This window comes from Caloenas nicobarica, chromosome 4 (genome assembly GCF_036013445.1).
Source record: "Caloenas nicobarica isolate bCalNic1 chromosome 4, bCalNic1.hap1, whole genome shotgun sequence".
NCBI classification, from domain to species: domain Eukaryota; kingdom Metazoa; phylum Chordata; class Aves; order Columbiformes; family Columbidae; genus Caloenas; species Caloenas nicobarica.
In genome coordinates this window covers 25,131,487-25,155,397 of record NC_088248.1, presented here as the reverse complement: position 1 = coordinate 25,155,397, position 23,911 = coordinate 25,131,487, and the positions used below count along the sequence as shown (strand labels likewise).

Genomic DNA, 23,911 nt, shown 5'->3' with positions numbered 1-23,911 from the left:
GGGTGAGAGGACTAGGCAAGGTCTTGCAGTGCTCTTGCTAATGACTGAATGAAGAATTTAGCCTCGATGTGGAGGAAACTGCTGTTAAGCACATAGATAACAGCTGCCATTTGTCAAGCTGTATGTAATATATCTGAAAATTGAGCTAAGTTAATTGTCTTAAAGAAAAAGCAACTTCTATTCCATGTTTACTTTGATTCTTACAACTTCTGTCTACTGATATATTTAATAGAAATGGGAAAGAAGAAAAAAAAAGTAAAAAATATATCCAGTAGCAGTGCATGAAGGCACCTGAGGCAGGATGAAGACCCATTTTTATATGACAGGGGTACCTGAGATGTAATGTTTGAGCAAGAATTACTGTTAAAATTTTTTAAAGGTCTGACGTATAATTACTTTACAAAAAAATTTCTTATTTTTCTTTTAACGTTCTTTTCCTACCTAACTGCTGAGATTCCTGGTAGGCAGGAAGTCACCCTGTATTTCATGTTTATCTTCTCATGTTTCATTTCCCTTCACTAGTCCACAGAAATCTGAAATTTAATTTAGGTTCTGGTAATCACAAACAATGTGTGATAAAACATGCCACAGCATGCTATTCTAGCAAAGAGATCAGAGGCTCCGTCTCTAAAATACTCAGACCACCTATATCTCAGACTCTCTCCTTTTTCCTTCTTAAAGGACCTGTATAGTTTCTGTGACTACAATAGTTAAGTAGTCAGGATCTATTCAAAATTTTCTCTCTGCAGGTTTATTAAAAAAATTTAAGTAAGCTGGTGTAGAAACTATCTCTGCACAACCTGTTTTTGTGAACTTTGACAGCGGTACTCTCTTTACTTGGTCATAAACTACAATACTCTAAAGGCATAGTCAGGCTCATCTGAGAATGTGAACAGCCAGGATTTTCAGTTGGATCAGTACAACTCTGAGAAATAGAGCAGGTTTGTTCACAGCCATTACTGGATAAGCATCTATGATCCTTTCGGACCCATTAAAAAAAATTATCAGCTGTTTGTAAATTCTGTGGCTGCATAGAAGTAATTCATGTTTCTGTAACTTACACTCTTTCTGTTGTGGCTGATGAAAAACTCAATTTGATTTACATTTTGTGCTGTCAAGCAGTAACATTTTATAACTGCCTTTGCAGATGACAAGCGCCTATCTGCTCCTACCTCATCAAAAACTTCCTTTTGGTCACTGCCAGGTTTCCCTTTTCGCACGTTTGTTCTATCTCACTCCTATGCTTCAACATATAAGATTTATTTTTTTTTTTTTTTTTTAAGACTCTCCTTGCTTCTTTTGTTGTGTCATGTTGTCTTTGCCTGGAATTCAATTGCAGAAAAATCTCAGTTCAAGGAGGAAATCAGGGTTGAAATTAACTACTGTCAGTGCAGTGCAGCCATTCCTTAACTGAGGTCAGACTTACCCTTTTATTTCATTCACTTGAAATCCTGTCACCACTGAAAGGAAGACTGTTGCATCATCATCGCCGATGACCATGTGTTTGTCATGAGAGCTATGTCACTAAACGCTCATGTTCTCTCCTAGAAAAAGGGGGTTGCACCTGTGATAGGAAAATAGCTGTGATCATATGGAATCAGAGAGATAGGGCTCTAGGACAGGGCATTCAAGTAAAAGGGCAGGCACCCAAACAAAACAGCAGTAGAACCAGGAATAGACAAATTAGAGCCAGTCTGGAAGGAAATACACCTCAGATAATTCTGTTTTCTCTGTTAGCATGTATTGCTGATATTTATTTTCCGATATTAATGTGGTCTACCGATTCTCAATGTTTTACAAAAAGTAAAAGATTATCCGTTATATGAACACCTGCTGTCCTTAGACAGTTGTAAAAAACAGTGACAGTTGAAAAACTGGAATGTTACAGAAGTTAGGTGAAATAAAAAGACAATATGAAACAAGAGATTGTTTATGAAGCCTAGGTGAAGTTTGTGAACAATGTAAGACATGTCTGGCATAACATTAGTGGGAAAACGGACCAGAATGGGCAAGAGTTGGCAATAGAGGCAGTTGGGAACGGAAGCAGAAAGGAGGAAGACTCAAAGGCAGGAGTGAAAGCACATAGCAAACAGAGGGTTCTGATTTGGGTTTTTCGGAGGGTGGCGGTGTTTGGGGTTTTTTTCCTGCTATTCTTTTCTGGATTTATGGTGTTACACCTTTCAATCCAAAACTGACTGTCTCCCCTTTACAAACTGAAAATAAATTTTGTAGCTCTGGGGTTGCTAATTCACCAGGAGCCACAGAAAGGGGTAGTTTTTCTAATTGAAACAAAAATCTTGTTTTAAACATGTGTCGGAGCATCTGCATCTTGAACTTTGTGGTGTAACAGGGAAGCCCAAAAACCCTGAGTAGTTTTTCATTTTGTTCCTGTTCAACAAAGGTTATTTCAGCTTGTTGTACAGGAGATAAAACATTTTGTACCCTTACAAATGATCAGCTCTACCTGCTCGCATCTTACCTGTGTTGGAGATGTCCCTCGATGCGAGAGACTGTAGATAAAGGAGAGAGCAGAATGAGTTAGAGCAGCCTGGGTTGGTTGAGTTAGTGTCATAGGGGCAGACTGTGAATTAGCCCTTTGGCTGGGAGGGTAAAGGTCACATTTGTGGCAGGACTGGCTTTCTTCCCTCTGGGGACAACACCAAGTGATATTTCAGCATTTCTGATCTTCTCTTTCTGTCTGGTTAGAACAGCCTTGCAGAGGTTGCAGGGTTAGCTATGGGAAACTAGAGCAGCGAAAGGGTTAACCTTTTTACTTTGACTTTTTTTTTTTTTCCTTCCATGATTATCACATTGCAGATGATTACTTGCTGACAATACATTTTTAGTACTTGGTTGAATTTTGATTTTTCATCAGTTGAGAAACGCAGCAAGAAAAGTGGTGAAATAATGTTTCTTTTTCTCGAAACTGACAGCTATTGTTCCGTCAGGCAAGCCAGCAAGTCTTTTAAATTATGACACTGAGGTGGCTATGGAAGATAGTAGCTGTTTTCTATTTCAGTTTGTAGATCCAAAAATAACAGATTAATCATGTGACTGACAGCCTGAAAGTGCTAGGTATTCAATTTCTGCCAGGTGTAAGGGCTCTGCCTCGGTGTCTGTTTTTCTGTAGTCTTGTAAATTTTTGTTAAATGAGGAAACAGGACTTATTCTGGCTGCTTTGATTCTTAACACAACTTAGAAACTGTCCAAAGTTTACATACCCTCCTGACAGTTCAGAGCACCGAATGTGAGATCTCATTGCAAGATTCAATGCCTTATACCCATTCTCCAAATGCTGGGCAGACGTTTACCTGCAAATCACACTTTAACTTCCTTTACCCGTGTGTTTTATGCCACTGAATATTGATAAGCACCACCAGCTCTGGTCCATTTTTCAGATGTTTACCATGCTCTGGCTTCAGTAAATCTTTGAGCCTACAAAGAGCAAGTAGTGTCACACGCTTTGGAAACCATGAGATTGTCATCTCTAACATGTCACACACATAAGGGGAAGCATTTTGGCCTAGAGACCTTTAAAGCAGAAAATAAAAAAAAAAAACTTGGCTTCTTTCACTGACCAGGTTGAATTTCCTTGGCTGACAGTAAGCGAAAGTTATTGTCAACTAGCAGACTATATAGTGAATTAAGGACACGAGAAATGCAGCAGCAGAAAGTACTGGGTTTCCAGTTCTATTCAGAAAAGGATTCCACAACTGAATTGCTTCCACAGCCAAATATAAAGAATTAGCAGAGCATATATATACAGATGAGAAATATGTAAACATACTTTATATTCAGTATGCTCATGAACATTTTAGTCACTAGGCAAAGTAAAACGGCATCCATTATGAGAGACATGCCAGGCGATGTGTGAACAGTGTACCTGTTTCCATATTGCTTTTCCTACCATTGAGTGACAATGGCTATGGGAAAAGAGTTTGTCTTGCATCAATGTACAGAACGGATCAGTCAATTCCAAACTGGTTCTTGTTAGGGTGTCACCAGCTCAGGTAATTAGAAAGACAAATAAATTGAAGTTTAAGCTGCAGATGAGAGAGTCACAGAGACATTTCTGTACAACTTGAGCCAAAAGGGCATAACCCTGTGCATTTGAATTGTCAAGAGATTTTGGTCCGTACAGGTGTGGAGCTTCTCTATACATGGGTTTGTGGGGGTGGTGGAGTTGGGGAGGATAGTCACCTTTAAGAACTGCTAGAGGTATTGACGGAAGAGCGCTTTGTTAACATGAACAAATCTGATATTTTCATGTGTGTAACTGTTTTAAAAGAAGAGATCAGCAGAACAGGTTCAGCCTAGTACCAGTAGAATTTGTTATCAAGTAATAGAGGGCAACTTTTACTGCAGACCATCCATTTTCTTAATAGATTCCAGCCTGTGAGTCTTGTTTTTCCCAGCAGTTTTCTAAGTGTGTAGCTTGTTTTGCCACATAGTGAATTATGTTGTTATTGTTTTACCCAGTAGTATAACAAAATTATGATATAGTACATTTGGAGCCACCAGTGACAGATGTTAAGTGAACTTCTTTTGTTAATATTTTACTAAAAATAAGTGTTCCAGCCTTTTTTTTTCTGTGCAGCTTCTTTTACATTGTCATATGTACGATGTATGATAGCATCTTCCTTCAGCCCACCTATCTCAAAGTTTAATGGATAAGAGTCGTCTCAGCATGACTGAATTGTAAAATAGATTTCACAGCCAAGTTTGCAAATCTAGTTGCCTTTAGAAATACAAATTCATTGTATTTCTTCGTTTGCTGGGAAGAGCTGCTTGGTTTTGACATTTCAAGCAACGGGGCTGATTGTAGTACTTTAAACAGAACGACTAATATGGATTCAAAATTGGACTGCAGATATTGTGGGTATCAAAATCGTACTAGTCTAACCCTTTATGGGTGTGTCACGGAGGCACCCCAAAATAAGTTTAGGCGGACAACAAGGTCCAAACCAAACTTTATTCTGGCCGGAAAAGTACTGCCGATAAACCAATTAGAAATGGGGTTTATATCCAATTAGTTAGCACTCCGATAACATAAGATACAGGTTCAGATATTAGGTTAGGACATTGTTTGGGGTGCAGCGAAATAAGAATAATGAGGATCCACAGCGTGCATATACACACTCACAAGAAAACAAACCAGAGCCCTCTCTGCCCCGTTTTGCTCATAAGAGAGAAACACTTGCCTGTTGTGGCCAGGACTTACGCTTGCCTGCTAGGCAAGGAAGTTACACTCGCCTGTCCCAGATGAGGAATTTACACTCGCCTACCAGGCGAGGACTTATTAAAGGATATATTCAGTAATTTATCACTCACCCACACACAGAGGTGAGGCGCTGCCCATCCCAGTTAGACAGCTTCTCCGTCTAAGGGGAGGGACTGCGGCAGCATGGCAGACCCGCAGCTCCGAGGAGACCACACTAAGGGGTTCTCCGGTGGGAACGCTATTTATAGTTTGCTCAGATCTGACTGTGGGCATTCCAGAAGCTTCTCGGCTTCTCTGGGCTGTGGGCGCTCTTGGCCCCTCCTCTGCTGACGACCCTGCCCACCGACTCTGGGTCTCACAAAGAGCCGTCAGCTGCCCCATTGAAGGCCCCAGTTGTGAGAGGGGGGTGTGCAACCACCACACCAGTTCTCAGGGCGTGTGGGGGGGAAGTGCAACTGCCAACACAGGGTGACAGGAGAGGCATTGAATGAGTTGTGAGCTCAGACTTTTTGTTTGTTTTTTTAAGAATAAGCACGAGTGCATTTGGATCTCTGAAGAAGTTCTTTTAAGATCATAAATATCTAGGCCTACACTGTCACAGATGTGACTGGGGAAAGATTCCTGTTGAAGTAGTTTCTTCTAGCTGTGGGGAAAATTTGTCTGTTGGACTCCCATTTCAATAAGCACATGTACAACTGGTCATATGAGCAGTTCGTTCTTCTTCTGGTCATTTATGCACATTTTCAGACAGAAATGTGTGTAGAGCTCTTTAAATGACTTTTTCTTGTTTAATGTATTCATAACCAGAGAGCTTTGTTCTGATTTCCAAAAAAATGTAGCTCAAATAAAACATGCTCTCATTTAACCAAGGCCTTCAGAGTGCTGCATTTTGCAAGGTGGCAAATAGAATAAGTATGTTGTAGTGAAGTGAGAAAACCTGTATTAAAATGCTACAGTAATAATTTCAGTGATACTGTAATGATACAGGAGATGTGGACAATTTTAGACAAAATGTGACAAGTATACTCTTCTCTGTTCTAAAATATTTAATATCTAAATGTAAAATCCATAATGTGAATCGGTCAGTAAGCTCTTCCATTTTCAGAGGACTTTATTTCAGTATCAGAACCATAAGTCTTATAAGCCAAGTTTGAGAACAAGCATTTTGTAGTGCAGTACACTAAATGAAGAGTATAGTGCAAGCAGAGAGCAAGACACATCTTTTCTGTTTTTAGCAGGACTTTACCTGCCATAATTTTTTTAAATATATGAAAGCATGTGCACACTGAATGGTAGGCCTGATTTTCTTAGAGTTTTGGGGTTTTTTTAAGGGAACCTGTCTTTACAGATTAAACACTGAAATGTAAATAGAGCCACGCATTTTGAACTTCTGCCTTAAAATCACCCAATTTTAATGGTACATTTTTGACATTTAAGTGCTACAAACTTCACTATAGGATCTTGACAGCAATGTTGAACCGTTATTCAAGGACTAGGATGATAATCCCAAATGATTCAAGCACTTCTGTCCTCTCTCGTGTTACTTCATTCCTAACACAGGATAAGAGGTGGTGTGTTAAATATTTGGCAGTGACATAATGGTGTTTTGTCTGTAACGTTCCCAAAGGCCCAGAGAGGGGACCTTCTCCCGTGTAAAATGCACTGAGGTGACTGCTTAGTTCGACCTTTCTATTTCAGTGTGCACGTTCTTTGCTTCCTCATGTAGTGTGGGAAGGAACATTTTGAGCTCAATGAGTAATCTCTGTTGTGATGAGGAAGCTCGCAGAAGGTCTTGGAGGCTGGTTTGTTTTATCCTGTGAAATAGCCATGGTGATAGTAAAAAAGTAAATGATGACTTGTGTTGCATGTGCGGAGGCAGCTTTTTTTTAATTTCCTAATCCAACTTGTTACCAGCTGATTGCAAGGAACTGAGAGCTGATGGAAACTCAAAACAAATAGCTGGAACCATATCTGGTAGTAGAAAAAGTGCAGCAGTCATTCATTATGAAACTGTAGTGGTCTTTTTAAGCATCAGCTCTGAATACTGTCTCAGAGGCAACTGAATTTCTCTTCATTTTAAGGAGAAATAGACCTTATCTTGGGCTGAAGAGTAGCCATTCCTGACTACAGATTTGCAGCTTTTCATTAGGGTCATACTGGTTATTTTCTGGGTTTTCAGCACCCAGGCTTGGTTCCAATCCTTAATAACAACGTTGAAAGGCTCTTGTTCAATACAGCGGCCTTTGAGTTATAATGTTTAGGGGAAAACTATTTGTACATGTTGGTGCATGTATGGAATTATTTTCTTTTACATCATTTTAATGGAAAACATTAACTTCTTTTTGTTGTGGTTTGACTGCGGGGTGACAATAAAACCGTGGCGGATGTATTGTTAACCTCCTCTCCCCCTGCTTCCCCTTTCAGCCCCTCCCTCTCCCTCCTTCCCACTAAGGACAGGCGATTGGGAGGGAAACAAGGACAGAGAGAAGAGAGTTGGAAAAAATTAAAAATGTTTTACTAATGCTACTAATAAAAATAGAGAAAATAATGAAAAATATACAAAACCAATCTTGAAAGTCCCGGCAGCTGCTCTGGCAGATGTAGGGCCGACACCCGAAGTCCTGGACTGGACCCTGCAGCCAACCGGAACTGGATTCAGTCTGTCACTAGGCCTCAGTTCGCAGGGACAACTCGCAAGGTCCTCTCCCAATGTCAGCCATAAGGAAAAGGGACGAGATCCTCGTGATTCCCCACTTTTATATGAAGTATCACGTGAATGGGATGGAATACTTTAGTTGGTCAATTTTCAGTTCACCTCCTGCTTGCACATCTCGTGGGATGCATCATTATCAATGACCTTGCATTCCACTGCTATGTCTACCAAAACATGTATCTAACTTTCAGGAAAACTGCAGTTAGTAAGAAGACTTTAGCTGACAGGGAAATTCACTAAAAGATAAATTTGTTTTTAACAAAACCAGGACAGGTTTTTTTCTGTTTAAAAGTAATTATTGAAGAAAGGAGTATGCATTGTCTGTAAATATAAATGTATCAATGTCTGCCTTTAAAAACTCATGTTACATATCGAAAGGAGAGGGGAAAAAAGACAAGTCTGATTTCATTCTAAAATTTGGACCTATCAGTGAGGTCAATTTAAAAAGCAAACAAAACCCACAAAAAACATACCAGAACACGCATTAAAATCTGCTTAAAGCAAACTTTTTTCACTCTTTTTTTTTGTAAGAGTGCTTGTCTGAAATGAGACCTTAAGCAGAGCAAAGAAAAAGAACTTACGGTTAAAGTTTTGTAAACCACTTTTGCAGAAATTTTGCTTCACATAGGAAAAAGATAGTTGGTTCTTGTTGTTCCTAAAAATGACTTCTCAGAAACGCAGTAGTGATAGTTATCTAAAACATAAGGCAGGGAGTTTGAAGTCAGAAAAATTACTGTGAAAGGCATTTATACACACAACCATCTGTGCTTTTCTTCGTATGTGTATGTGCATATTCATGCAGATGTGTATCTATGTCTCTATATCAAATGTGTTCTGTTCCATCTATCAGTGGTTGTTGAGGCTGAGTTGTCATTAGCATTCCTGTTAACTGTGGTTTTCAAGGTTGCCAGTTCTTTCCACTGATGGAGATCGCAGCACCAAATAACTAGGTTATTTAAAATACACAGATCAGTGCTTTGTTTAACAAGATCACTTTTAGCTTTCTTCCCTCTTACTATGCTGGGATGAAGGAAATAAGGCAAAATGCTGATGTCAGTGGCAAAACTACCTTAGAAGGATCAAGTAATGGAGAAATAAATAGCAGTGATTCGGAACAAAGTTGCAGCTGGAGTCTTTCTGGAGGAAGGCAAAGATGCTACTTTAGAAAGTACATGTACTATTAAGAAGCTTTTCAGAAAGATTTTAATACTATATTTGCTGTGACGTATGTATATATGTAGTGGTAGGTAAGAAGAGTGTTAAGTGTCCCTTAGGTTTCTACATCATTCAGTGAAGAGACTTTCTTAATGTAGAGAGCTGTTTGCTGAGATTGCTTCGAGTTTCTGTTTCACAGCCTGTCCTGGGAGGCTGGGAGCTGCCCTTCCTCTTCCAGGCTTTCGTTCTATCTTCTAAGAGCTCATAATAGTACTTTAAAGGAGTAGTGGCTTGAGAAAGGGTAAGCATCTTGAAAAGGACATGTGTGCCCCATCCAAAGAATCTTGAAATTTAAGGCTATCAAAAATTGCCATTTGTTGTCCTAGGAGCACTTCCCTAGGAGTCAACTTAAAAAATGTTTTCTGTGATTTTGGCAGTCTGTTCTGGGGTAGAATATAATGGAAGTGATAATTGTTTAGTTTCATTGTTGGTTAAAAGATTTATTCCTGTATGAGAAGAATAATGTTAAGTATTTACTTGGTGACTGTCTATTGAAAATAGAATCTTGGATATTAAACTCAAATGCTTCTCTTTGCTTTTCAAAATAAGTATAAAAGTGAATGCCTGGACCTTCAAGTGTATGATAACAGTGCATTGCTCATTACAGTCTGAATTCAAGCACAATATTGGTGGCAAATTATGAGATGGGTTCATGTAAATCTGGCTAGAATGAGTTTCATTTATTTCCTTTTTTTTTTTTCTTTTCTGCTGAAGTCAGCATAGAGTCTTGTTAAATAGCTGTAATTACATATATCTCTTGGTAGTCATGAATTTATATTTGCACCTGGCTAAAGTTTTTTATTTCTGCTAAATTGGTTTGTTTCAAATTATTTACAGTTTAGAAAGGCATTTTTAACACTAACATTTACCTTGCCAAACTAGCTGTAAACAGAATTTATAGGGAAAAAGTTTATTTACTGCGCTTTCTGTCTGTACAGCTGCCAGAGATATCGTAAACTTGGAGGATATTTCTGAGCTCGTGTTGCAGTAAACTATCATTTTATTGTAAGACGGAGGGTGAATTATAGTCTTTGTTGTAAAAATAGGATGGCTGTATAAATTAAAAAATAAATTCATCGTTGAGCAAGGAGTATTATAATAGTCTCCAGAGGAAGGAGCACAGATTTTTATTATAGATGCAAGTCCAATCTCTTATTGCCCATCTTGAGATTGACTTTCACGGTCAGCCTTTTCATTAGCGGATCTCAGACACTCATTACTCTTTCTCTCTTATCTCTGCTCCCCTGAGTCACCTGTTTATACAGCCACTGTTCTGCCACTGATTGAAGTTTGACTTAAGAAGGCTGATATGTCATCAGTACTAACCTTGGTGTTCCAAGGTAAGGATTTTGTGTAGCAAGCACCAGAGAGAGGACCCACATGTGGTATCTGTAATTTCATTGTAGTAAAATGCATAGTTGGCTGTCTGTAAACAAAAGCTGCTCTCTGGTGAATGGAAAAAAATCGGCGCTATTTATTTTTTCAGTGCAATAAATTCACGTATTGACTTCTTGAAGTAGTTGGACACCTTCCATTTGATAGAAGGCAATGATAGAACTCAAGTCAAGATCCTTGTATCTCAAATAAATATCACTGTACAAAGGATTTCTTTAGTTGTTTTATTTTCCTCCGTGGTAAGTACAGGACTGGGAAAGGATCATAAAAGCCAAGGGTTAAGAAGCCTTTTGTTTTCTGATTTTAGATTGGTGCTTTTTTATCTCCTGCTTTGCTGGAGAAAATTCAGAACAGCAAACAGAGGACAGGAACTGCAGAAAAGGTTGCCCAGACAAACTTTTGGTGTTAGTGTTTTCTAACTCCTAGTGAGTTATTCTGTGATGTGACTAATGAGATTAAAATATGAGAAGATAAAAGATTATTTAAATGATTCAAAGTACTCTTACATAGCTCAGATGAGTCTCATGTAGGCTTTTATTCTTTAAAGATGTTGCGTGATCAAGTAATATGGATTAGTTGAGAGATTTGCCAGCTGAAGTATATTTGCAATATATTTCCGTGAACCACAGAGACAAAACATTTAACTGTTGAAAGATTGTGTGTTTTAATTCCTTTGGCTTTGCATTTTATTTGTTCAATACTTTCTTAATGGAATAAGGGATATTTTAGTCATGGGCTTTATGATGCTGTGTCATGACTGAACTAAGAGAGAATGAAAAAAACCGTTCTGACAGTTGGTACAGAAGGTTTACTTTCTGCTACTAGGCTATAAACCACACAGGTTGTTCCTTATAACATAAGATTTAGTTGAGTGAAGTTCTCTGGCCAGAATCAAGTCAAGTCAGACTGGATCTTTGATAGCCTTGTCACCTAAGCTGCTTCGTATACACTTTAACTAGTGAGTGCGATATCTTTGTTTATGCATGGGGCTAGCATGGTATTAGATTGGTCATAGAAGTTCTATGCCTTAGTAATGAGAAAGAGAAAAAGGTCGTTACCAAATGACAGAATGGATGATGTTGGACAGCGTCAAGTTCAACCTTCCTGTTCAAAGCAGAGTCAACTACAGCAGGTCACTCAGGGCCACTGGAAGAGTCTGGCTCCATCATCTTTAGTCCTTCCATCAGATACTTAAGAACAGAGGTAAGATCCCTCTGAGCATTCTCTTCTCCAGGCTGAACAACCCCAGATTGCGCAGCATCTCCTCGTATGACAGATATTGTGATCCCTAATTATCTTTATGTTTCATCAGTGGAAATATGCTCATGTGTCCTTATCTTTCTTGTACTGGGGAGCCTGGAGCTGGACCCAGCACTCCAGATGTGGCCTTATCACTGAGCAGAGCGGAAGGATCACACTCCCCTTGACCTGCTAGCAACAGTCTTCCTAAATGCAGCCCAGGATGCTGTTGTCCTTTGCCATGAGGGCACATGCCTGGCTTGTGTTCAGCTTGTTGTCCACCAGGACCCCCGAGTCCTTCTCGGCAAAGCTACTTTCCAGACCATTGACCCCCAGCTGTGTGGTGATGCCTGGGCTTATTCCTCTCCAGGTGCATGACTTGGCATTTCAAAGTATCAATAATTTGGGGAGATTCTTTGTTCAGTATTTATTTTTACTTTTTTCCCTATAAGTTAACATTCTGATCAGAAATAGTTTCATTTTGAAAATGTTAAAATGGAACTTCGTGACAGTTTCAGAATACCTGCAGGGGCAGTCATGAGAAATTATTTTTTTCCCTCTGAACGTATTCTCAGGGGAAATCTGTCCATCTTGCCCCAGATGTCAACAGTGGACTAAAACATTCTTCACAAAACTCCTCATCACCTTTAGCAACCAGTTATTCCTATTTGTGGGAGGTATTTGGTATGTTATCTATGCAGGAGTAATGTAATTGAAATATTTTTTTTTTCTTCTCCACCTCTGTGGTTTTGAAGACCTACATTGCCAACACTTTTTTACTTTCTTATTTAGAGCATTTACATGTTTTTGTTGGCTTTGTGACTAAGCTTCTGATGCTTGCATGCTTTCTGCTCTGTACTTGATCTGTAAGACTCTGTAAGAGCATTTCAGTGAATGTGTACAGTAAGCAGGGATTAATAAGAAAAAAATTACAGGACTTTGAATACTTTGGTGCTTAAAAGAGTCTTTGTTAGAATAACTAGTGGTTTGGTTGGTTTATATTTTGAGAAATACATTGTTTGTCTTCATGGAGTAGCATAAAACTTGTGTCATGCCTTTCCTTATTCTTGGTAAAAGGGAGAATCAGGAAGAGGGTCCAAGGACTGTCTGTTTGGGAACATTTCTGAGAATTATTGTGCTTTGTGAAACAAAGAAGTCAGAATCTGTGTACTCAGATTTGAACCATCAAATTAAGTGATTCAGATTTGTAGGAAGTGAAGATCAAAATAACTGAACGTTTAGCAAAACATTTAAGGAGAATTTTACAAGCCTAGTTTTAAAAGCCCGCTTTGCAAACCAGAGCCTGTATTTCTTCATGGTTTTGAAATTTTTAAGGGTAACAATTATTATTAGAAGGAAATGGTAAAGAAATTTTGTGAAATGGTCCTATTTCTAGGTATGTTATTGGAATTGGGTGACATGGTCTCAAAGAATGATTAAGTAACTTGATTCCACAAGAAATATCACAAGGAAAATATAAACTTTATTCTAGATAGAAATGGGCAATTGTTCATTGAGCCACTTGGTGGTGTCCTTAATCATGACAGAAAAAGCAAAAGCCTCTCCGCTGTACCAAATGCACAGAGAGTTGCTTTGTGAAAAAACTTTTTGTCTCATCCAGTTTTTATTGTATTTTTATTTGAAGTTACTAATTTTTTTTCCCCACCCCTTGAAAATAAATGTTAATTTCCTATGGAACTGGAGTTAGTGGTAGTGGTGCATGCTGTCTTCTGCTGATGTGGTGGTACATGTTTCCTTTTGGTGTCTTCTTTTCTCGCTAGAAACTCTTTCCTCCTTTTGTCCCAGTAATTTTCTCAGTGGAAAAAAAGGCAATAGTAGACTTAGGTCTCAGGAATTTGCCATGAGAAATGCAGGATATCCTCTAAGATGCCTAACCCCTGTGTTTGTAATTACTGCAGTGCTGCATATGATGCCGTCCTTGACAGAAATGTGGCCATTAAGAAGCTCAGCAGACCATTTCAGAACCAAACTCATGCCAAGCGAGCTTACAGGGAGCTGGTCCTCATGAAGTGTGTGAATCATAAAAATGTAAGTCTTCAGTAGGTAACCAGAGAAATGGTATGTAATTTGTTCGTTAGAAACAAAAATGGGGGTTTGGGTGCCTTTTTAAAACAGAAGTAAAATCAATTATGCTCAAGGGCTCTACAGTCTTTCTGGTACTATATGCCCACATAGGAGAATGAGGATCTTACACTTCCAAGTACTTATTTAAAGGCTATGCCAAATGGGAGTGCTGCTGGTAGGGTTGGGGTGATAGAACGGGAGAGAGCAGAATATGTTCTTGTCAGCTGCTTTTCCAGAAATGCAGAAGTGGTTGTTGGAATCCTGGCTTCCTCTTCTCATCACTGAGATTTGTGACTGAAAAGCGGTGTCTCAAGTTGGAGTACCTGTGCATGGGTGTCACTCCTCGTTTGGACTTCATCTGAAACCTAGTTATACAGATGCATTGTATAGATTGTACAAGATGAGAGGCTGTCATGGAGAAGGCAGTTGCAAAACCTCTGAAGAAAATTAAGAATGAAAACCACTTTTCCATTCTCGCCTGTTCATGTGTCAGCTAATGTTGCAAAGCCAGGGACTCTGAAGCTTCAACACACAGGAGCTTCTAATCACAGTGTTCTTGTTGAAATAAACCATACTAGCAGGTTCTAGATTCTCCTGCTTCTTACACCCACTACCTATTGTATAATATTTAATATCTGTAATGAATGAAAATATTCCTACACTGCAGCAAAAGAGTTATTCCAGGGCTGGGTTAATTGTAACCGCCTAGTTTGAGCTGTATGCCAGACACTACATAAGCTTTTTTTTTGTAGTGCGATGTAGGATTGCCCTATTGCATTGGTTAAGGAATCCTCCAAGGATTTCATTTTCCTACAATTCCTGCATTTCTTCTGTGGCCTGGTGCCATACCTATGTGCCCCTTTTCATGAGGAGTGTTTGTTTGCTACCTCTTTGCTCTTGCCTCAGATCCTGCAATGACTCTGTCCTTATGCAAAGCATAAATGAGCTTGCAAAGTGTGATGTGGGATTTGACACTAGTTCTCAATCACAAATTCACAAAGAAAGAAAAAGGACTGACCCTGAAATGGCCAAAAGCAGGACTTGTCACCTGTAGTGCCCTCTGCATTGACTTATGCTTACACTTTCACTGTATTGATTGGGGCTGTAGCCATCTCTTCCCTCCTGACTTGGACAGAAACTACCCTCAGTCAGACCAGTGCATGAGGCTTTGAAAATGCAGCAATGAGGGAGTAGCTCTCCCTTTAGGCAGGAGAATGATGCATTCTCACTTGTTGTTTTTAATGAACTGGAAAGAGCACCGGGCAGCAGGAGCAGTATTAATTTTAAAGATGCTGCCTAAGAGCTGATAATAGCGCCACATTGATTGGGTAAGAGTTTTAATCTATCTGTACAGAGAAGTGCAAAGGAAGGAGAGGACTGTAAAGGCACCTGTGCAGAAGCAAGAATCAGTCAGAATATATGAGTAGACAGAAAGAATATTAAACCATTCCTGTTAGAAAGCCTATAGAGGTGATGGGAGCGAGGAGGGGGACATTCAGATGTTGTCTTTGTGGCAGTTGTGCTGTTATCTTCTACCTCTGTTGCCCACACAGAAGGAAAGCATGAGAAGTTCAGATCCCTGGAGTCACATTTTTCCTCTGTGCTGTTTCACACAATCTTACCAGTGTCTTTCAACAGCCCAGCCCATTAAAAAAAAGTAAAACAGGAGTTGCAGTATGGAAGATGTCTTTGCCCAGAATGTGTCTACTGTTCTAAAGTGCTGCTGCTAAAAAGCTGTACCTCTCAGGATGGGATTTGTCTCAGCGCGTGTGCATATGTGCCCTCAAACGAATTGACGCCACCTGAGAGAGAAGGGAGAAGGTCTTCTGTTTATGTTTAATAAGGTGGTCCTTGATTGCTTGTCCCCTCAGATGTGCATTCCTCACATATAAGAAACATCTGGCTGTGGCACAAGGACTGCTATGCTGGACTGAGCTGCGGTTGATTGTTGAACCAGTAACTTAGAAGTTCAACTGACTGTCTCACCATTAACATTTTGGTGTGTCACTGATCATCACTAATCAACCTGGCTTCACCAAGGGGAAGTCACACTTAACCAACTTCATAGCCTTTTATGAAGACATAACCAGGTGGATAGAGGATGGCAAAGCAGCGGATGTGGTCTATCTTGCTTTCAGTAAAGCATTTGACACCATCTCCCATGGCATCCTCGCAGCTAAACTGAGGAAGTGTGGTCTGGACGATCAGGTAGTGAGGTGGACTGGGAACTGGCTGAAGAAGCCAGAGAGTCGTGGTCAATGGGGCAGAGTCTAGTTGGAGGCCTGTATCTAGTGGAGTCCCTCAAGGGTTGGTACTGGGACCAGTACTATTCAATATATTCATCAATGACTTGGATGAGGGACTAGAGTGCACTGTTGGCAAGTTTGCTGATGACACCAAACTGGGAGGAGTGGCTGACACGCCAGAAGGCTGTGCTGCCATCCAGCGAGACCTCAACAGGCTGGAGAGTTGGGCGGGGAAAAATTTAATGAAGTATAACAAGAGCAAGTGTAGAGTCTTGCAGTATAAGTTGGGGAATAACCTGTTGGAGAAAGGGACCTGGGGGTCCTGGTGGACAGCAGGATGACCATGAGCCAGCACTGTGCCCTTGTGGCCAAGAAGGCCAATGGCATCCTGGGGTGTATTAGAAGGGGGGTGGTTAGTAGGTCGAGAGAGGTTCTCCTGCCCCTCTACTGTGCCCTGGTGAGACCGCATCTGGAATATCGTGTCCAGTTCTGGGCCCCTCAGTTCAAGAAGGACAGGGAACTGCTGGAGAGAGTCCAGCGCAGGGCCACAAAGATGATTAAGGGAGTGGAGCATCTCCCTTATGAGGAGAGGCTGAGGGAGCTGGGTCTCTTTAGCTTGGAGAAGAGGAGACTGAGGGGTGACCTCGTTAATGTTTATAAATATGTAAAGGGTGAGTGTCACGAGGATGGAGCCAGGCTCTTCTCGGTGACAACCATTGATAAGACAAGGGGCAATGGGTGCAAGCTGGAACACAAGAGGTTCCACTTAAATTTGAGAAGAAACTTCTTCACAGTGAGGGTGCCAGAGCACTGGAACAGGCTGCCCAGGGAGGTTGTGGAGTCTCCTTCTCTGGAGACATTCAAAACCCACCTGGACACCTTCCTGTGTAACCTCATCTGGGTGTTCCTGCTCTGGCAGGGGGATTGGACTAGATGATCTTTTGAGGTCCCTTCCAATCCCTAACATTCTGTGATTCTGTAATCGTTCTCTCAGAAACCATTTCAAATGCAGCTAGAAGAAATCTTAAAGATCTGCAGTATTTTATTTTGAATGTTGCTGACTTTTTACTGATCCATGAAGCAACAAGTGTTAGTATAAATTGAGCACTGAAAAAAGAGTTTAACATACACTTCAAAATTCTGCAAAAATGGTTTAACTGCTTACATTTATCACATCTCTTTATCCTTTGGTCTTACTTTGCTTTTCAGATTATCAGTTTATTAAATGTCTTCACACCACAGAAATCTCTGGAGGAGTTCCAGGATGTGTAAGTAACACAGGCAGTAATTAAACTAAAGTGGGGTGTTATAGTCTACCTTGAATACAATAACTCAGGAAAGTACAAAGGTTGTGAGACCCTTTAAATAAGATCATGTGCATTCTACACTGTGGGTAAACAGATATTGTGCATTCCTATATTGAGAGCACTTTTGACACTTAAAAGGTGCCAAATACTGGGTTTCCTAAGTTCTGTAATAGAGTGCAAAGCCTGCTGGTGGCTATTCTTGAGGAGGTTGGTGTGTCTGCATTTGTTTTCATGTGAAGAGGAAGGGGGTATGAGTAGTTAAAGGAGCCTGCTTTTGTGTTATGAGTTTGCTTAGGAAATGATGGTTGTTATCTAACTCCCTGAGGTGTGTGAGGTTTTGCAATGTGGCACTTCAGTCTGAAATAATTTCCTGTACAAGAGACTGATGTGAAACATTTCCTCCTTCTGTATTTGTTTTGACGTAACCTTTGACTGTGTAAAATCACTTGCCTGGGGAACTAGTGCTAGGTGTAGAGGATAACTAGTGTCTCTGCTGAGTGTTGCCATGTTGCACAAGCACTTACTATGTGTAGTGCAAACCTGCCCTGAATGAAATTTTAAATATTCAGTGTTTTACATAGCTATACTCCTTTTATCTTTCAGTCTTTCCCATATTCTATATGCATTGTGTGCAAATGTACTCTCATTCTGTACTCTAAATCAGTGGTGATAACGAGCAGATAGCAGTGGCTGGAGTCAGGTGACTACGATTCTGGCTTTGGTATATGGATTTTCCACATAATATTGTCCCTGCAGACTTGTGCAGAGCAGATGAGGTAACCCGTGCTGGAGAGAAGGCAAGGCATGCAGCTCACATTGAGAGGGAGAGCTGGTGTTTTCCCCGAAGTTTGACTGCTTTAATGTAATATTACAATTTTTAATCAACTGTGACTGTGAGATGTCTCATCAAAAATGAGCTGATGTGTTTAACATATTAACTTGGCTCTAAAGGGGATTGGGTTAGCGTCCTGCTGTGGTTGTTAGTGAAGCTTATTTATCAGAAGCATATGACCAATTAATTGTAATGAGAATAGTGTGAAATCATGCAGTCTTAAGAGGAGTTTTGAAGATATTTTGCATGGGGCGCACATTTTAGCCTCTTGGACATCTACTGCTCTCCAATTCCTACATGTACTGTGGTAGCCATTCCTCATAATGGCCAAATGCCAAGCAGTTATGCCATTTGATGCTTGTGGCTCTTTTCTGCATGTTTTAGTGTCTTGCTGCATGTTTGCCTATGTAGGATTCAGTCTCTGTGGTGGGGAATGTACCAAGAACGGGCCAGCAATCCGCCTGTTTTGCTGGGACGCTAAAAGAACACAGTCACTGCAGTGAGCTGGTGCAGTGAGAAACAACCACCACACTGGTACAGTTGTGAGTGGGCCCTACAGTCAGCCCGTCTCCAGCTGCCTTACTCCCAGTCAGCAGAAATAAAGGGAATTTTGAAGCAAGAAAATGCATTGTTACTTCTCTGAGATGATGCTGTGGTTCCTATTCAATACAGGCCATGACCCTATGACTTTGCTTTTTCATTCAGTTACCTGGTAATGGAGTTAATGGATGCCAATCTGTGCCAGGTCATTCAGATGGAGCTAGACCATGAACGAATGTCTTATCTACTATACCAAATGCTCTGCGGTATCAAACATCTTCACTCTGCAGGAATTATCCATAGGGTAAGGAGACTTCGGTTTGAAACTTAAGGCAGCATGTGACATCATTGTGAAGACATTAGAAGCCACTCAAGTTTCTTGTGTATTGTAGATCAAAGCCCTTTCTCCCTCTAAAAATGAATATAAGCTTATAAGTCATTGCCCGGCACTTAGCAGAGTAGCTTTATGGTTGTGTTAGGAATGAGATTACTTGTGAATTTAATAAGACAAAAATAAATAAGAACAAACACCAGATATCATCAAAATTATCTCTGAAATGTATAGGTAAATGTAATTTCTGCTGAAAATGCAGCTGGCTACGTGTGCCACACATGACATTCACTCACTTAAACTTGATGTTGCAGTGTGGTCCACGTATTGCTTGATCAGAATCTGGAGAGGACAGTCAAGGCATATGGAATTGGAATTTTACATGTACTAAAATGAATGAAAAGACTACTAAGTCTATGTTAAGTGCGTCCTCTGATTCTGCTTTTCCCCCTCAAAGTGCTGTGTCTGTTGAGGGTACGGTGCCCAGCTGTGGATGCCAGAGGGAGTGAGTGCTTTGTGTGGTTGTTGCCAACAAAGGGAACAGTTCCTGTGACTGACAGCAGGAGGCAGTTCTGAGCAGGTTGAAAATACCCTGCGTTAACTTCTTTATTTAAACGTGCTTTTACTAATTTGGGATTTCCAGCTGAAAAAACAAATCAAAAAATGTTTCCCTTTTGTTATGAGAGGAAGAGAAGGGCTGATAAAACTGGTTACAAGGTGGATGTTGCTTTAGAACATACAAAGGTCTCCTTTCTTGACATGTTGTATGTTTAGCAAAGGATGATAGATTACACTTCCAGATAGGCATCCAACAAAGGATGAGTTATTATACATGAAGCATTAAGGTATGTCCAAACGTACAGTTGGAATGTCTCTATTAGGTTTACAACATTTAAAAATCAAACAGACAAAACAACCCCAAACCAAAACAAGCAAACAAAAATGAACAAAAAGCCTCAAAACAGTACTCTACTACTCCTCCTAGTTTCTTGAGCTGTATTTTCACTGTCTTTTGCAGGATTTAAAACCAAGTAATATTGTGGTGAAATCTGACTGCACACTGAAGATTTTGGATTTTGGACTGGCCAGGACTGCAGGCACCAGCTTCATGATGACTCCGTATGTGGTGACACGTTACTACAGAGCACCAGAGGTCATCTTGGGCATGGGCTACAAGGAGAACGGTAGGGCTTCAATTTCATAGCAAGTGCAGTGTGCTCCGAAGTGTAAGGTCTGCCTTCCACAGAAAAAGAAAATGTAACAGAAAATGACATCTTGAATTTAAAAGGCAGGTCATTTAGAGCAGTTTCTCACTACTGCGTACTGAAGCTACAGAATGGATTTGGGATGCCATGCGGGTGAATTTGTCAGTGTGGGATCGCAGAGTAATGAAAAACCTGTTCTTAGCTATAGTTGACCTTAATACACACAATTAGTTCTATCTGACCACAACTGTCTTTGGCTCTGTGGCTCTGAAACAGTGTTGGGAACCATTGGGCTTGCTGAACGAGTGTCATGTTCTAAATTGGAGTCTGTGTCTCTGAATTGTTAGAGGGAAGAAGGGGTACAACCTGAAATAGGGAATCCTAGCCCTTCCAGAATTTCTCCAAATGCAGAGCTAGGTCTGAATTTCAGGAACGGTTTCTATCTTGCTGATAGGTTTAACTAAAGCCCTAGGTTTTGCTGACAGGTTTCGTGTGGCCAAGAGCTAGGTATGAATTTTGCAGCTTGGGTCTTTTCTTTAATGGAAAGTAGAGTTGGAGAGAAGAAGAAAAAGCTTGAAGCTAAAAAAAAGTATATCTAATTTGCGTGTAATCTCCCTAGATGTAAATAGGATTTTGCTCTGAACAGCCCATGAGGGATCTGGTTACCTCTTGATCCCTAGAAAGATTGTGCAAAACAGATAGGGGGTGTGCGCTATAGAGAAGCAGGTAAGGAAGAATTGACATTTTGCAGGGGATGAAAGGAAATATTTATAAGTGGTTCTCATTTTGTAGTTAAACTGAGAATTGCAACTGAGTGTGAAGTAGGCTGGTCAGGAAAGGAGGGGATACAACATATAGTGGAGAAAAATCTGCTGTCAAAAGCTACCACTGGTCTGTTTGACAAGCAGACTTTTCCATGACAAATACAGCAAATGTCAAAACCAGGTATTTGTTAAAATCTCCAACTTAATTTACATTGGAGAGGCTATATAATCTGTTGGACAACTTTTGCTAACAGCCAAATGCATCCTGTAAAGGGCAGTGAAACTGATTTCGAGAGCTGATTCTGTGACTTAAGCAAGAATAAAGGCATGTTCTTCCAAAATTAGGAAGTCTCTGCATTAATTGCTTGTAACACTTGTAAATTTACAGTACATGTTTTAATATGGAAGTCTAAAACATGGAGAATTATTAAGCAGAGTCTAAGTGTACAGAATTATTTCTGAAAAAGGAATGAACTTCCTTAAAGTATTTTGTAGTTGATGGTAAGTATCATTAGAAATTCGACCTAGGCTCAGCATGCTTTAGATAGCTCCTTAGTCAATATCCAGAGTTCCTTCTATTGTGAAGTGAATTATTTTGCATTTATTTTTTTTCTCTCCAGACATTTAGTAGATGATTACCTTTGTTGTTGTTATTGTCCCTGAAAGGACAGAGAAAGCACTTGCTTTTCACGCGATTAAAATTGCACCAAGAAAAAGTTAGACACACTTTTGTGATGAAGTACACAGCTGGGAAGGTGCTAAGAATGTTTGCCACATCCAAAGGTCCTGATCAAATGCCCACTGAAGTTAACAGAGAGACCTCCTTTGACTTCCCTGGGCAATGAATCTGGTTCAAGATGAATGATCTTGTCTTACTTGTACAAAGTGAAAATAAAATAAACGGATAAAGAAAATAAAATATTTGAAAATATTCCTTCCCAAGGAAGTCAACAGAAAGGGTTGTACTTTGCTTCCCTGCTCTGGCCTATGCTGCCACATTACTGAAGGTCCCCTACTTTTTTTTTTTCTTTCCCCTACGTACACTGCCTGTATAAGGACTGGTCACTGCTTTCATTTTCTTTCTGCACTTGGTTGGCTAAAGATGCATAATTATCACCAGTTTGCTGCACTTCTGTGGAAGGTCCTAAAACTCTCACTGTGAAGAAAATTCTGCCACTGCCTCAGGCATGCTCTTGCTGTCCCATGCCCCTGGTACCTCTACCCTGCTTTTCCCAAATGAAACATTTCACCTTTATTATGTTTTACCAAGAAATTAGTTGTTTGTTGGTTTGGTTTGGTTTGGATGGCTTTTGAAGGATATAAAGGGGGAAGAAAAAGAGGAGAAACTGATTGTGTAGATGAAACATGACCACAAAATGAAGGTTCAAAGCTGAGAAACAGCGTAGTCTTTTAAAGCATTTGGAAGCCATTATTTCCCTTTCACGTTGGATACAGATCTTTCAGTTCTGTGCATACTGTGTCATTACCTATCTAGCCTTTTTTCATGTAAGACTTGAAGGGAAAAAAACCAAACCCCACCCAAGTCAAGCAGGTAATATAACTATGCATATTGCATCTAAAAGCTGAAGGAAGCATCAGGAAGATAAAATTTAATTCTCTTAGTCTTGTTGGTACTTGCTCTGCGAAGCATTTATTTGGTTTAGTGTTTGAGCACCTACGCAGAAAAAGCAAAGTCCGCACAGGTCACGCTCTCCAGTGCTTTCCAGTTGGTGTGTAGGTCCATAGAGACACATATAGATAGGTATCTATAGATAGGACGTAGGTACAGGTCCTGAAGCAGGAGTTTTAAATAACCCTTAAGGGTGGTATTTATCCATATGGCCTTTACTCATGTGAGCAGTTCTGTTTGGAATTTCTTGTGTATGGCTGCAGACACTCAGACCTGCAGGACAGAGCCCAGAAAATGCCTGGCTGCAAGTAGGATTTATTCCAGATTATTATGGCCTGGATTGTGTGTTTGTTTGTTTTTACTTTAATTAAAAAAATAAGCAAGTTGTTTTTTCACCATAAATGTGGTGTAAACCATGGGGCTGTGCAGCTGTTACTTGATGTTTACTTGCTAGCTGTGGGCCTTCTCCTAAAAATGTTAATTTTAAACTTTTTCCACTGTTATTACTCACTGTTGTTGAGTTGACTGACACAGCTTTTACTTATTTACTTATGTTAGCTTTTGTTGAAACATGAAACAAAACAAAACAAAACAACCCACAAAACAAACTGTACTGTTCTGATCAACCTGCTCTTTTTCCCCTCCTTTAGGAGTGAAATGTTGTAGTTAACTTTGCTTTTTTTCCTCCTTCTTTACTTCCCTGTCTCTGCTGTTCTAGTGGATATATGGTCTGTGGGATGCATTATGGGAGAAATGGTTCGCCACAAAATCCTCTTTCCAGGAAGGGACTGTATCCTTGTGCCATTTGCTGCAGCTTCACCTATTATTTGTTCCTCTCCTCCACCCCATTCCTTTTACCATATAATGACTATACCAGGACTGTAAAGATAGAAGCAAAAAGTTGAATCGCAGAGGTATGAGTAAACGAAAATAGCGCACTACTGATTGAAAATGAAAAACAGATGCACAGAATTATTTCAGTCGAACAAGTTATGTTATTTTTAAAACCTGTAATCACTCCATTTTATGTAGTCTTTATGCCAGACTAATAAGCGGTATAGAAAACAAGCATTATGATTGTGAATTGAAAAGCTTTTCTTATTATTCTTCAAAGGAAAGAAAAAAAAAAAGCCAAATAATCCTAACTTGGCCAATCTGGTTCTTGCAAATCTGTTTTTCTGCTTTTAT

General features: G+C 40.0%; 1 protein-coding gene across 5 annotated transcripts in view; it reads left to right on the top strand.

Moving 5' to 3' along the window:
• The window catches only part of MAPK10 (mitogen-activated protein kinase 10), an 86,102-nt gene that overhangs the window by 21,634 nt on the left and 40,557 nt on the right, over positions 1–23,911 (top strand). For 3 of the 5 annotated variants that reach the window (XM_065633385.1, XM_065633387.1, XM_065633386.1), the window contains 4 exons: positions 13,703–13,832; positions 17,324–17,382; positions 18,959–19,097; positions 20,143–20,308. In XM_065633385.1, the coding sequence (XP_065489457.1) occupies positions 13,703–13,832; positions 17,324–17,382; positions 18,959–19,097; positions 20,143–20,308 (494 nt within the window). Of the gene's footprint in view, positions 1–13,702; positions 13,833–17,323; positions 17,383–18,958; positions 19,098–20,142; positions 20,309–23,441; positions 23,514–23,911 lie in introns of all 5 variants that reach the window. The other 2 variants (XM_065633384.1, XM_065633383.1) reach the window with 1 other exon arrangement.